We start from the raw sequence: 12,823 nt of genomic DNA, 5'->3' as shown, positions 1-12,823 counted from the left end.
TGGTAGCTACCGGCACAAAAAGGTCTATATATCTCACCAGCGTGAAGTTCAGCGGCACTTAAGAGCGTATTTTTATTCCAGTCGTTCACGCACGGCACTTTTAGGGTGCTAGCGAAAAAAGTGGGGGGGATTTGAAATTTGTTCACGCTTGATACTGGAAAGAGTAAGAGTACAATTTATCATTTACTAACCTTGCTGGATATGTTTCAAAGCGTCCCGAAGTCAAGAAATAAGGAAAAACTTTGCATGTTTAAAATTTGGCAGCCACTTCGAAATAAATCCGGATTAACATTTTTAAAAAGGAAAACCCAAATCACATTTAACATACTTTACTGCAAGTTAGCACATATTGGACTAATGTTAGTACTTATGAGAGAAATGTAATTCGGTCAAAACACACATTCGATAAGAGCACGAACAAAACAATACTATCCAGTCTATAGACGGAAAAAATTCCATTTCTTTTCCATTTTTCAAGTGAATTCTGCACTCACACAACAAAATGGTTCCATAAAAAGTGCACGCATAAGAACACATACACACATTCCGCACAGCACTTTAGAGGGGTAAGCGCGAAAAAAAAGTATTATCAAGCAAGGTGTGCACAAGAGCAGCCTCAAGGTTTTCCACTAATCCCTCGAGATACATTTTCAGCTTTGCATTGTTTTGCAGTACCCAAAAGGCGCACAAATAGTATCCTTCAATAATAATATGTCAAAAATTCAAGACAAGAAAGAATTGAACCATGCTTAATATCGAAGTGCGTACTTTATAAATAGTAACATACAGTTCGGAATAAATCATTATTCTCCTCAAATTGTTCTGTTGCGTTTTCGACAAGTATTTGCTTTGTTTTGTATTTGTTCAAATGGCCAAATGTAGCACAAAATAATGAAAAAAAAAAAACGAAACGAAAGATGGTTAAGGCAACCAACGATAGCTAAAATTTGCACCTGCTTTTTATTAGTTGCACTTTTGTTGCTTCTAAAACGAGCACAGGCTGGTTTGCAAAATTTGGACCTGGCTTTCCATCTGTTTGGACGAAAAAGACGAAACCAAATTGGCCAATTTAACATGAATCTCTTTTGGTCACGGCAGCAAACTGTTCTGAATTTTTTTTACAATGATATAAATATGTCAGCTCAATTGCGTTCATAATAGAAGTAGTAAACTCGAAAAAGATTATCTAGTACAAATCATACTTATACTACTAGTACAAATCTAGTTTCGATCATACTTATAGGGGGGACAAGAGTCTCAACTGGTTTTTATTTTGTGTTAGGGGGTATAAGCACGCGCAACTACGGTGAAAATGGATCAGTACTGAATTCGAACCAGCATCTCTTAATTGCAAGCCTAGTGCGCTAACCATTACACCAACGGGCTTTAAGCTCTCGAACTTGGGCATCACTTACAACCCACTCTCATGTTCTTCCTTGCTCCTCAAGGCATCTTTTCTCCAGCCAAGTACGTTGAACAAGTTGCACTTCTTGTAAAGCTATGTCAATCTTATCTTATGCACAATTTACATTAGGTTGTTCTTTCTCAACCTAAAATTGTTTAGTAAAATATTTTGTTAATACATCGTTCAGCCGCTAATATATCTATTTCAAAAGTTGTGAGTGGTATTATAATAAATTTTTGCAACAACAACCAATACAGAAATTAGATCGTTCAGGCACAACTATTACAAAACAAAAGATTCAAAAACCAACAAATAAAAACATAGCTAGCAGATTGCCAGAAAATAGCCGGAATAGCTTCGTAGATCTGTAGTCCAACAATTAAAAAGACAGACCAAAAAAAATCATCTTTTCATTGAAGGCTGATATGTTATATTTTGATCTGTATAAGTTTTTGCTGCCTCTATTAGCTGCTTTCAAATAACCTTCATTTAGAGTGACACACACCCATTTGACCTTATCTCTTTGAATTAAAGTAAATAAAAGCCAATTTCAAAGTGAGGAAGTCATTTTTGAGAGTGAGGTAAGTCAAGTGTGACCAAAAATTTAATAACGCGACGCAAGCACCAAAAATGACGTCATGCACGCACTTCAATTGAAATTGCATGAACAAATAAACAAAAAGCAGATTTGAAGTGGTTGTGACGTCATATGGTCGTAACAAAAATCGCGACGACGAAATAAAAAAAACCAAGAGAAGGCCAATAATAGCCCCAGCTATCGCTGTGCGGCTATTAATAAAAGAAACATATTATTTTAAATTAATTAATCATATATTATGAGTTTTAATCGAAAATTTCAAAGAACAGTCTCCTTGCCAGAAAATTTCCATACACTACTTGAAAAACAAGAGTCCTTATAAAACAATGAAATTCTCGATCAGCTTAATGTACGACACCTTAAGGTATTCAGTAGTGTAATAAGGAAAAGGAAGCTTGCGCATCTGCGCCATGCCCTTCACCAAATTTGTCAAACCGAATAAGCATCTTCAAAAATCCTATTTTTATTAATAACCAAGAAATACAATGGAAACACAAGAAGTTCATTCACAAAAATGAGACTATTAGAAAAAATTTTGAATGTTGTCCAAGCCTATTGTAGTTCTATAACTTTAGCTTCCAACCATGAATTATTTCGAATTATACAGCATTATTAAAAAATCTACTGTTCAATAGATTCATCACTTCGAAGACAAGAACATAGAAAATGGAACAAAAGTGCAAAAATGCAACCTATCACCGATTAAAAAAAACATCAAATGCTGAATCAAGACGCCTCATATGAGTGTGTACATAGCATAGGAAGTTCTAACATAGTCCATGAACGCAAAAACCAGAAATGCATAAGGCTTTTGCTGCAAAAAGAAGTCTCAAGCAATAAAGAACTGCCTAATAAAAAAGTGCCGTCGGAAAATTTGTTGATTTTTTAGCACTTCCTTCGCCGTTTGCTGAATTAGGAGAAATTTTAATTCAAAACTAATGGAGCCTGAGTGGTTCCGCTGGATTGAAATTGAACTTGTCCCATAAGACGAACAAATTAGCGTACATTTTCACGATTTTTTTTTTCAAATTATAGTGTTTGATTAAATTGCGGTCCTAAATTAGTTGCTTTTCTCACATTTTTCACTTTTTCTTCATTTTATATCATATCCTTAAGGTTAGGTTATCCAAGACTATCTAATTAGACTTCTTGGTAAACCGCATTTGAAAATTTTATTAATATTGGATTCCTAAAAATGAAGCTTCTCGTTGTTTTCAATGCTGTTTTACATTTCCTTTTTCTCCTTTGTTCTAATCTTTCATTGCCTTTCTTTTGCTTCTAAGGAAAAACTAACGCGACATGTTGGAATTGAGCAAGAGCGCTTTTTAAAAATGTTACAAAAATGCAATCCTCCCTAGAGGCTCTTTCTTGTTTTCCATTTTTTTCTGTTCGTATTTCATTTTTTTCAAGCATTTTAAACATTATCTTAAGCTTGGTTTAAATGTCCGAAAACCCCTTCATTAGAAGTTTTCGGATAATTAAAATTCATTTCGCGCTAAACTGAAACAGTATTGAGTAGACTGAAAATTTATGTTCCTTTAAAACCATTCTTGGATTACAACCACAGCTTGAAAACCTCGAGCTTTCACCGCTTATCACATCTCAGAAACACAAATTCATTAAAAAATCTCGTAAAGTAACAAAATATGTAGCTTAACAACTTTGAAATGCAATCCAGATAACTGAATGAACTCATTGAAAAGTTGCCGAGCATTTGATGAAAGCGAAAACTGTGCCAAACCTCCATTAAAGCCGCAAATAACTAAGTTAAAAATGACAGCCGAGGAACAAAAAATAATCGTTCTCAGCATTATAAAACATACCCGGCAGATTGCCGGAAAATAGCTGCCGTTGATTCCCATACCTCTATTGGGATTGAAAGAAAAGAAAATATCAACAAAAATTGATTTTTGTATAAAAACATTTTTAAGTGCGATATATTTTGATGTCATTTCGTAATTGAACATACTCCTGTACCGGGAGTTCAAGTACCGGGCATCTAAAAATGGGCTTTATGGGTTTATCCGGTTTCTATTTCTGACTTTGATTTTTTTTTAATACTGAGTCTCTTCATTTTGAATTGCTTTGCTGAGCAGCTGCTGTTTAAAAGGACTTTGAGCAGAATGACAGAAGAGTGAAACTAGCCTAGAGAAGTCAATATTTCACGCAAAATGTCGAAAAAGCGGTAAAATGGGTAAAGCAAAAAAAAAGTTCGACGAAGTAAAAAAATAGGAGCGCTATAATAGCCGGCTGAGAAGATGAGGGCGAATATTAAAAAGATAAACCGACTAATGTCGGAAGAATTGCTCTCGAACGACAGGCAGGTAGAAAAAACATTTGACCCCGCCGGGATTCGAACCACTGACATTCCGATCCATAACCACATGCACTGACCACTCGGCTATCAGGCCCTTGGTTTTACCATGCTGCAACCGAATTTATATTAGCAAAAAGCTTTACTTTGGAGTGAGAGCAATAGAGATCACTCAAAAATGAAGAACGAAAGCGTGAAAAAGTCACTTGGGAAGAATTTTCCAGAAGCAAAGCGCAAAATCGTCACGCGAAAAAATTGCATAAAAAAAGACCAACACGTTTACAATAATGGCTATGAATTTAAGAGCAATTAAAAACAAATCTTCCTTAGATTAAATAACGATAGCTCATCAACAAATGAAAAAACAATAATTCTCCGGACAAAGAGAGCAAAATGATGACAAAAAAAAACGAAAAACAGAACAACCTACTAACCTCAAGACCATGAATAACTTCAACAAAAGACTTGTTGCTGCTACAAAAAATGAATTGAAATAATTGCAATTTATCTAAACAATTTTCGACAACTTGACAAAACAGGGAGTGAGAGCGAGAAAGAAAGGAGATAGAGCACAAATTTGACAAAATTGTACAGAAAAACTAAAATATTAACATAAAAATTGCTCGTATAAAACTTTTCACTGCTCTCAGATATCCTTTTGAGCCCTTCGAGCTCAAATAGAGATATAAAGACAATGATTAAAAAGAAAAAAATGAAATAGATTTCCTTGACTTCAGTTTAAATTTCTTAAGATTTTTTGCAATGCTTCTCCCTACAGCTGACAAAGAATCTAAATTGAAAGCTAACACCAACTTAGCCCGTCATATAGGAGACAATAAGAGGATTAAATTTAGGAAATTTGAAAAAAAAACACTTTTTGCAAATGCTTAAAGTTGTGACACGTCTAATATTCTAAAAATAACTATTGTGTTGCTAAAATCAAACAAACAACCCAGCTTCGAGGGTTGAATTAGATCAATTAGGACGTTTTTGGAAACCTTGAACAAAATTCACAAATTTCCTGTTAAAGTTACCAATCACCTCAATAACCTCAAAAGACTATCAAAACCTGTACAAACAAACAAACAAGATCTACATGAACAATGAGTGACCTTCATTAAAGCACTTCTTGTATTTAAAAAGCCAAGTAGTTGTTCGTATAGGTGGTCGTGTGTCTGTAAGCGAGCCAGTGAGAGAAAAAAAATTTAGGTTTCTCAATCTCTAATCGGGTTTTTGTCTAATGGCGTTTTTGTTGAGATGAGGTTTTAAAAAACCAAGATTATTCAAAATCTCGTATCTCAGCAAAAACGCAATCAGACAAAACTCTTTATTCTAGTAATTATCCTAGTCTGTAATGACCGACAAATAGCGAGAAGCCCAAAACGTGCGTGATCTCAAACTCTTTTCAGAGCCAAGGCAATTCTAAAAAAACGTTTAATTAAAACTGGGTCGAAAAATTACGCAATGAAGGACAAAAGCCTAAACGTTTTCTAATTAAAGGTCAATACAAAATATCTTGATGACTGTTCCAATAAACATCACTAAGCTTGATAGCTTACGATGGTGGCAATAAAAGATAAAAAAAAAGTTCGATAAACTTCTTTTGTTGGACTGGAGTGAAACGGAGGAACAATATTTTGGTTATTAACAATAAAGAAGGGTTGTTTTGAATTGATTTTAGTATCGGCCACAAGATAGCCGGCTTTTAGGAAAGAGTATAAAAGCGGGGAAGGAGAGGGGATAGAACAAGTAAAAGACACAGGGCAGTAGAGGGTCTAATGTTTGTTCACGTGCACAGGCAGGCACACAGGTATCTATCTTGGTAGACTCAGGTTCTGTGCCTTGAAGCAATGAGACGACACAAAACAAACAGTTAGACTACGGGACTAAAAGTGGTGCATTTATTTCACGTGTTTACACACTTGGCTTGTCTTCTGATTGATTAAACGCATTGTTAGTCAGTGGTAGTACCAACACCAGTAGTAAACTCCGTATTTAGAGGTGCTTTTAACTCCTGGCTAGAAATATTCAACAACTTCAAATACCTCTCACCCGCAAAATGCATTAAAAGCACCCTGCTTTCTAAATTGAACCAAATTATTACCTGTTTGTGGAACGAATCAATGTTTAAAACTCACTTGATCAAGAGCGGCTGGGAAGCTTATTCAAGAACGAGGTCGAGTCGCAGTTATTTTTAAAACACCTTCATTTTCCAATCAATTTTTCTCCCTGTTTTTATGACAAGGACGCCAGACGCATAAAAACAACCCAATTAAACGCAGACACCGTCGATACAATGACGCTAAAATGCTCATTACTAAGAAAACTCGGATTTCTTTATAGAAAAGGGCTTAAAGGAAGTTCAATTATAGACCGATTCAATAAAGAAAAAATATTTAAGAGCAGGAAGCAGTGATTTTGTGAGCAAAAACGGCGTGAAAGAAAAATTAGTTTTCTAAATTTAGAAACTAACAAAAAACGGTTGCTGAAAAACGCAAACCCAAAAATAAGCAATCTATGAAATCTATATTTTAGCATAATCTATTTGAGAAATGCCCCTAAATTATACACATCTCCAGCCAGAAATATGTAACTTAAAAGTAGATAAAAAGAGGCAAAAACACATTACAAAACTTGGATGAAACGAATATAATCCTCTATGAGCAATTTATTGAATCTATTTTTGAAATCGCCGTGCCTTTTTCGAGAACAATATTTGCTTTTATAATAATAATTAATTAATTATGGTTCCTGCGTAATCGCAGCGGAACAGCATTAGGCCTACAGTAGCCTGTTCTCAGCTGCCCTTTTTCTTATTATTCCCCATATTTCAGACTGATCTTTTAATGAGCAGCATTACTCTTTTTTGGTGACTATAGCCACTTTTTTGCGTATGAAACTTCACGTGGTACCATTATTGCAGCCAACATCGGTCAGGCTATGGTCAACCCGAAGCTATGGTTAGGTAAGAGCTCATCCTCACACAGACAGCTTTACGGATGCAGGAGATTGAACTCTCAGTCATTGGCGTGTGAACCACACACCTTACCTCTCCGCTATCACGCCACTGTAATAAATACAACACATAAGTATTTGAGTTCTTTTTATCTCATAGGTCGGTGAATATTTTTGAAATTTGCTTTTGCATATCATGCATGCTTCTCCTGAAAATAAAAACTCAATTTATTGAATCTATTTTTCAATTACCGTTCCTTGTTTTTCGAGAACACCATTTCTTATACGAAACAGGATTCACATTTATACATGCGTTTTCTGTAAAAGATGCAGGACATCGTTCCGTAAAATAAAAACTGTAAAATTTTGATCAACATAAATATTGTTTCTTATGTTGATCAGAATTTCATATTTTTTTTTTACTTTACGGAACGATATGTCCTGTGAAACTTATACAGAAAACTCATATATAAAGGTGATTTCTATTTCGTATAAGAAATGGTGTTCTCGAAAAACAAGAAACGGTGATTGAAAAATGGATTCAATAATAAGAGTTTTTATTTTCAGGGGAAACATGTATGATATGCAAAAGCAAATTGCAAAAATATTCACCGACCTATGAGGTAAAAGAACTCAAATACTTATGTGTTGTATTTATTGGACAACAAATTGAGTTATGAGATATGTTTACATTGCATTATTCAAAAATGGCTCAAGGAATTCGATCACTACACACACTACCATTACAAACGTTGTACCAATACGTCTAAAAAATTGTTACTAAATGCGTTAGTTAAGCTATTTTGAAAAAAGCTGTAGTACTTTTAAAACCAGCAGCCAACAAAATGTTTCCGATTGAGATCTCTTTAGACAACAGACTGCAACATCTAAGGCTGCTTGTTGTAATGATGGATGTTCAATATAAAAGAACTGAAAAAATTGTTTTCATCAACAAAGTCAATAAACAAAAACATTACGTACAAAATTTCCACGTCATTATCGGTTGCCAAAAAAATCCAACTACATACATTATGCTGTTGAGGTCAAATACATTTTTTTAAAAGAAAGTTCTTAAAGAACCCAGGACAGCAATACTATGGCCACGTTATTTGGCGTGCTTTTAAATTTATAGACTATGGTTTAGATTATATCTCACCAAACTCCTAAATTTTGGGGACAACTAAAGAGCATTAAATTCATTTCTTAAGTCATTGTTGATAACATAAATTTGGGAAATTCAGTTATTTATTGTTTTCAGCCAAAACTTTATATAATTAATTACAGTTTGGCATTTAGTATTTTGCCCAGAAATTGTGACTACCAGTTAACCGTATTGCTACAAATTCTGAAAATCTCATATTGTAGCCACCTAGTATTTCGAAAAAAATCGAGACGAAAAATATCCAATAGCTCCAGAACCGTATTCATTACAGCCTTGCAAAATATGAACTTATATTAACTAAACTAATAAACAAAAAAATTACATACCTTATTATTGCAGCTACAATGTTGAACTGGTGAACTAGCCGGAAATTAATAGCATACATAAGTCTAATATTGTTAACAGCAATTAATTAGGAAAGCTCTGGTATAAAACAATTCCTTCTGGTAAGGCGGAGTTTCATTTAGCAGGAAACAAAATGGTTCGTTCAAAACAAATTTATCCCAATCAATAATTCAGGTTATGTTGAATAAAGAAGAAGCAATGCCTACCTTCTCCTCCACTCGAATTTGCGCCGTAGTTGTAGCTATCTATTGAACTTGCTTCAGCCATCTGGTTACAAACGCTCGGTTATCTTCTGCTTTGTTTCTTTGAGAGCAGCTCAGCATAAAGTCTTTTCAATAGTTCAGCTACATGCGTTCAAAGACTTGTATAGCTTTATTTTCACTGCTTTCGGCAAATCTCATTGTTTAACAATTGCTCTGAAGATTACTGGCATCTTGTGCAACAGTAGGCAATTACAATTCAAGTTCATCTTCAAAGCAATGGCATGGATACAATTATGATCTAAAAATTATACCAGATGATAAGAATATGCACATTACGTAAAAAAAGGAACTCGCTAGGTTGCGAAAAGTTGGAACCATAAGAAACAAAAGGGCGCTTGAGAGAGAGAGTTTAGGCTTCTGTGGGTCTTTCCACATGGGTTTGCACCCTTCATATAACGACTGAGCTGAGCTTCTGCACCGGGTTACAATGTCCACAGCTGCAGTTGAAAGCCCAGGAACATAAGTTGACTTCCGAATAACTTTTGAAGAAGTAGTTCCAGTATATTTTTGTTAAATATTTCTTATCAATTTGATCGAGATCGACGTTCCCTACTTTTCGTATTATATTTAGTAAATAACTGGTTCTTTTCCAGAAGTTTTCACCAGCCTTCCTTGTTCTTGTTTTATTAATTGTTAGTAGCTCGTTTTGACGTGTGCTTAACAACCCTTCATTATTGTTTGTTTTAGTGGGTATTTTTATATTGTAAGATCCTTTAATCAGTGAGATGAGCATTAATAGATCATGCAATTCAAAGTAAAATGACAATGGCAGCAACTTCAGTGTGGTCAGTCTTTGCTTGTAACTAATTTCCCAGTAACTGATTATCCACGACGTTGCTTTTCTTTGAATGCGCTCGATGTCTTTGCTTTCGGTCTTATTCGCGAACCATGCTTGTGAGGCATAACTTATGACTGGTATAACGTAGCCGACATATGCATTGAGTTTTGTTGTTTGCGATGCAAGGTTTGATATGTTTCGTTTTAGGAAATAAAACGCTTTCCAGGCTTTGCTACAACGTTTCTTTATATTCGCTTTCCATGATAACTTAGTAGCCATAATTATACCTAGATCTTTTTGCTCGCTTTTATTTGAGAGAGTTTTAGAGTTAAGTATAAAGGAGTGCCAGTTTTTTTTCGTTTACTTTAATCGGCAGGATGTGACATTTGCTTTCATTGAGTTGCATATTGTTGTTATGGCACCATTTTTTGATTTTTTCCAGGTCACTTTGTATATTTGGTGGATTTGTTGATACAAGCTTGAAATCATCTGCGTATCAAAACGCAGAGCATTTTGATGTTTGTTGTGGAAGATCGTTTATATATATTATGAAAAGTAGGGGACCTAGGAGAGATCCTTGGGGGACACCACTGGTTACTGGTACAGTTTCAGATTCCGAGTCATTTACTTTCACGTATTGTTTTCTATTTGATAGGTAACTGGCTACAATCTTTAAGAAATTTCCCCCTACACCCAGGTTCTCCACTTTGTTAATCAGAAGATCGTGAGGAACTGAATCGAACGCTTTTTTGAAGTCAAGGTAAAGTTCAAAAATTTCGTTGTCTTTTTCGTCGAATTCATTATACAACAGGTCTAGGAAAAGCAACATCTGGGTTACTACTGATCTATGCATTCTAAATCCGTGTTGTGATTCTTCTAGCTTTGTCTTGACAATTTCATATAGTTCGTCGAAAATTAGTTTTTCTAATACTTTTGAGACGCTACATAAGAGACTAATATGGCGGTATTGTTCAATCAGTGCCCGGTTCTCATCCTTAAATATTGGTACAACTTCACTGATTTTCCAGTAGGATGGAAGAAAGCCTTTGTTCAAGGCAGTTTTGAAAATCAGAAAAAGGGATTTAGACAAGGCTGGCAGATTTTTTAGTACCGTGTTTCCTATCCTGTCTGGGCCGCAGGCTTTGTTTGTTTGAAGTTTTGACAGGATTTCTCTGATCTTACTCTCGTCTATTTCAATTTTATTGTGCTGATGTTTATCGAAGGAGTTTTTCTTGATTTGATTGGTTTTAAGGAAAACTTTAGAAAAGAATTCACTGAAAAACGCACACTTTTTCTTATCTTCATTAGTTTGTGCATCCTTGTACTTCATCGTTTCCGGGTATCTACTACTTTTATTACTTGACTTGAGATATTTTTGAAGATCTGAAAAACGTCTACCTTGAAAGACTTTACTTTCAAATTCTGCTTGGTCCTCATTCAAGGAATTTCTTAATCGTTTTTCCATTTGCTTCAGTTTTATTAATCTCGCCAAGTTGGATTTCTTTGATGTTTTTCGTTTTAAGGTTGATATTATTTTAATAAGGAGGGACGAATCTTTGCTTACCCAAGGAGCTAAGTTTGATCTGTGGGTTGTTGTTTTTGGGACATTTTCGCTAATGTGCAATCGCACTATCTCATATAATCATCTATTATGTAATGGCACATGCTTTAAAGTGTAAAAGCATTTTAAAATGTCTAAATAGCGCTCCAATGAAAAGTGCAAACACGGTAAACTTTACGAAATCAGAACCCTACCTATGTCGCACTATCTCATATAATCATTTATTATGTAATGGCACATGCTCCCTAACTTGGGGTGCATAATGTATTGGGCATCTAATTTCAAATCTAATTTTTATTATTTAAACCACTACACGGCTTATCCATCGCTTTAACAAAAGTATTGGGAGCAACAGTACATAACACAACCGACTAACGCCAGGTCAATTGCTCTGGAGAGCGGTTGGCTTCATCAGTAGCTAGGGGCTTAGGAAGGCTAGCATAAGACTTAGCTGAGAAAGTAAAATAAGCAAACAAATGGTGCATTAGAGAAGGGTTTAAGTGAGGTGGAGGGACGAGAGACTGCCAGGACTGATATAACTGCAACAAACTTTTATCAGAGATTTTTGGATAAAGCTCTAAAGAGATAAAGCTCTAACTCTTTATAGCTCTAAGGAGTTATAGTGCCTTGTCTTTAAAATTATATACGATGCAGTGATGTCTCAGTTTATATAGAAATTCAATTCTCATGACGCAGCTCTAAAAAGTTATAGTGCCTTGTCTTTAAAATTATATTCGATGCAGTGATGTCTCAGTTTATAAAGAAATTCAATTCGCATGACGCAGCTCTGAAGAATTACTGTGCCTCGTCTTTAAAATTATACACGATGCAGTGATGTCTCATAATAGGGTATCACTAATCGTCCATTCGATTGTCCTGCGCGGCTTAAGAGCAGCCCCCTAACTTTTCCCCTTCTGATCTGTATAAAAAACTTGAGAAATCACAGCTACAATTCATGGATAAAATCAAGCAGAAAGCAAAATTCTGCGATCTAATTCTCAGCTCCACCAAGAAATGGACAAGATTGGATCCCAGAGTGCGGTAAAACTTCCTCTCTTCAGCATGCCTATCAAGCGACAAAAGATCCGAGAAATCAACAAAAAGCGACATGAAAAGCAATCTCTTCACCAGTTATCCAGGGTTTTCCGTTGTAGCTTGCCCAGCAAGTTATAACCCTCCAATTTTGTATGTTTCCAATAGTGGGTGGAAACCTACACGATGCACGACCGCAAAGCTGAGGTTGCTATAATGGGAAGGACCCGTTTTTTTTCTGAAAAGAACTTTAAGGAAACTTCCGAAAACAGAAACGTAATAAAACTCAACCGTGAAGATAGTGTCAATATCTTAAGTTCCTACACAATAATAAAACCAAGACAGTTTAGGGACATCTCTCTAAATAATCTTCCACCAATCTCCAAGCCACTTCACCGACAAGCATCACT

General features: G+C 35.2%; 1 protein-coding gene across 2 annotated transcripts in view; it reads right to left on the bottom strand.

Annotated features, from left to right (window-relative positions):
- Positions 1-9,277, bottom strand: part of LOC142354724 (oxysterol-binding protein-related protein 8-like) — a 43,998-nt gene extending 34,721 nt beyond the window's left edge. The window contains exon 1 of one of the 2 annotated variants that reach the window (XM_075407102.1): positions 8,986-9,277. In XM_075407102.1, the coding sequence (XP_075263217.1) occupies positions 8,986-9,046 (61 nt within the window). In that variant the 5' untranslated portion in view covers positions 9,047-9,277. Of the gene's footprint in view, positions 1-8,760; positions 8,939-8,985 lie in introns of those variants that run through there. The other variant, XM_075407105.1, reaches the window with a different exon arrangement.
- Between the last annotated feature and the right edge of the window lie 3,546 nt (positions 9,278-12,823).

This window comes from Convolutriloba macropyga, chromosome 15, assembly GCF_964194025.1.
Source record: "Convolutriloba macropyga chromosome 15, txConMacr16.3, whole genome shotgun sequence".
In the NCBI taxonomy this organism is placed as follows: domain Eukaryota; kingdom Metazoa; phylum Xenacoelomorpha; order Acoela; family Convolutidae; genus Convolutriloba; species Convolutriloba macropyga.
Note: the sequence above shows the minus strand (reverse complement) of the source record. Positions and strands in the feature narration are given on the sequence as shown.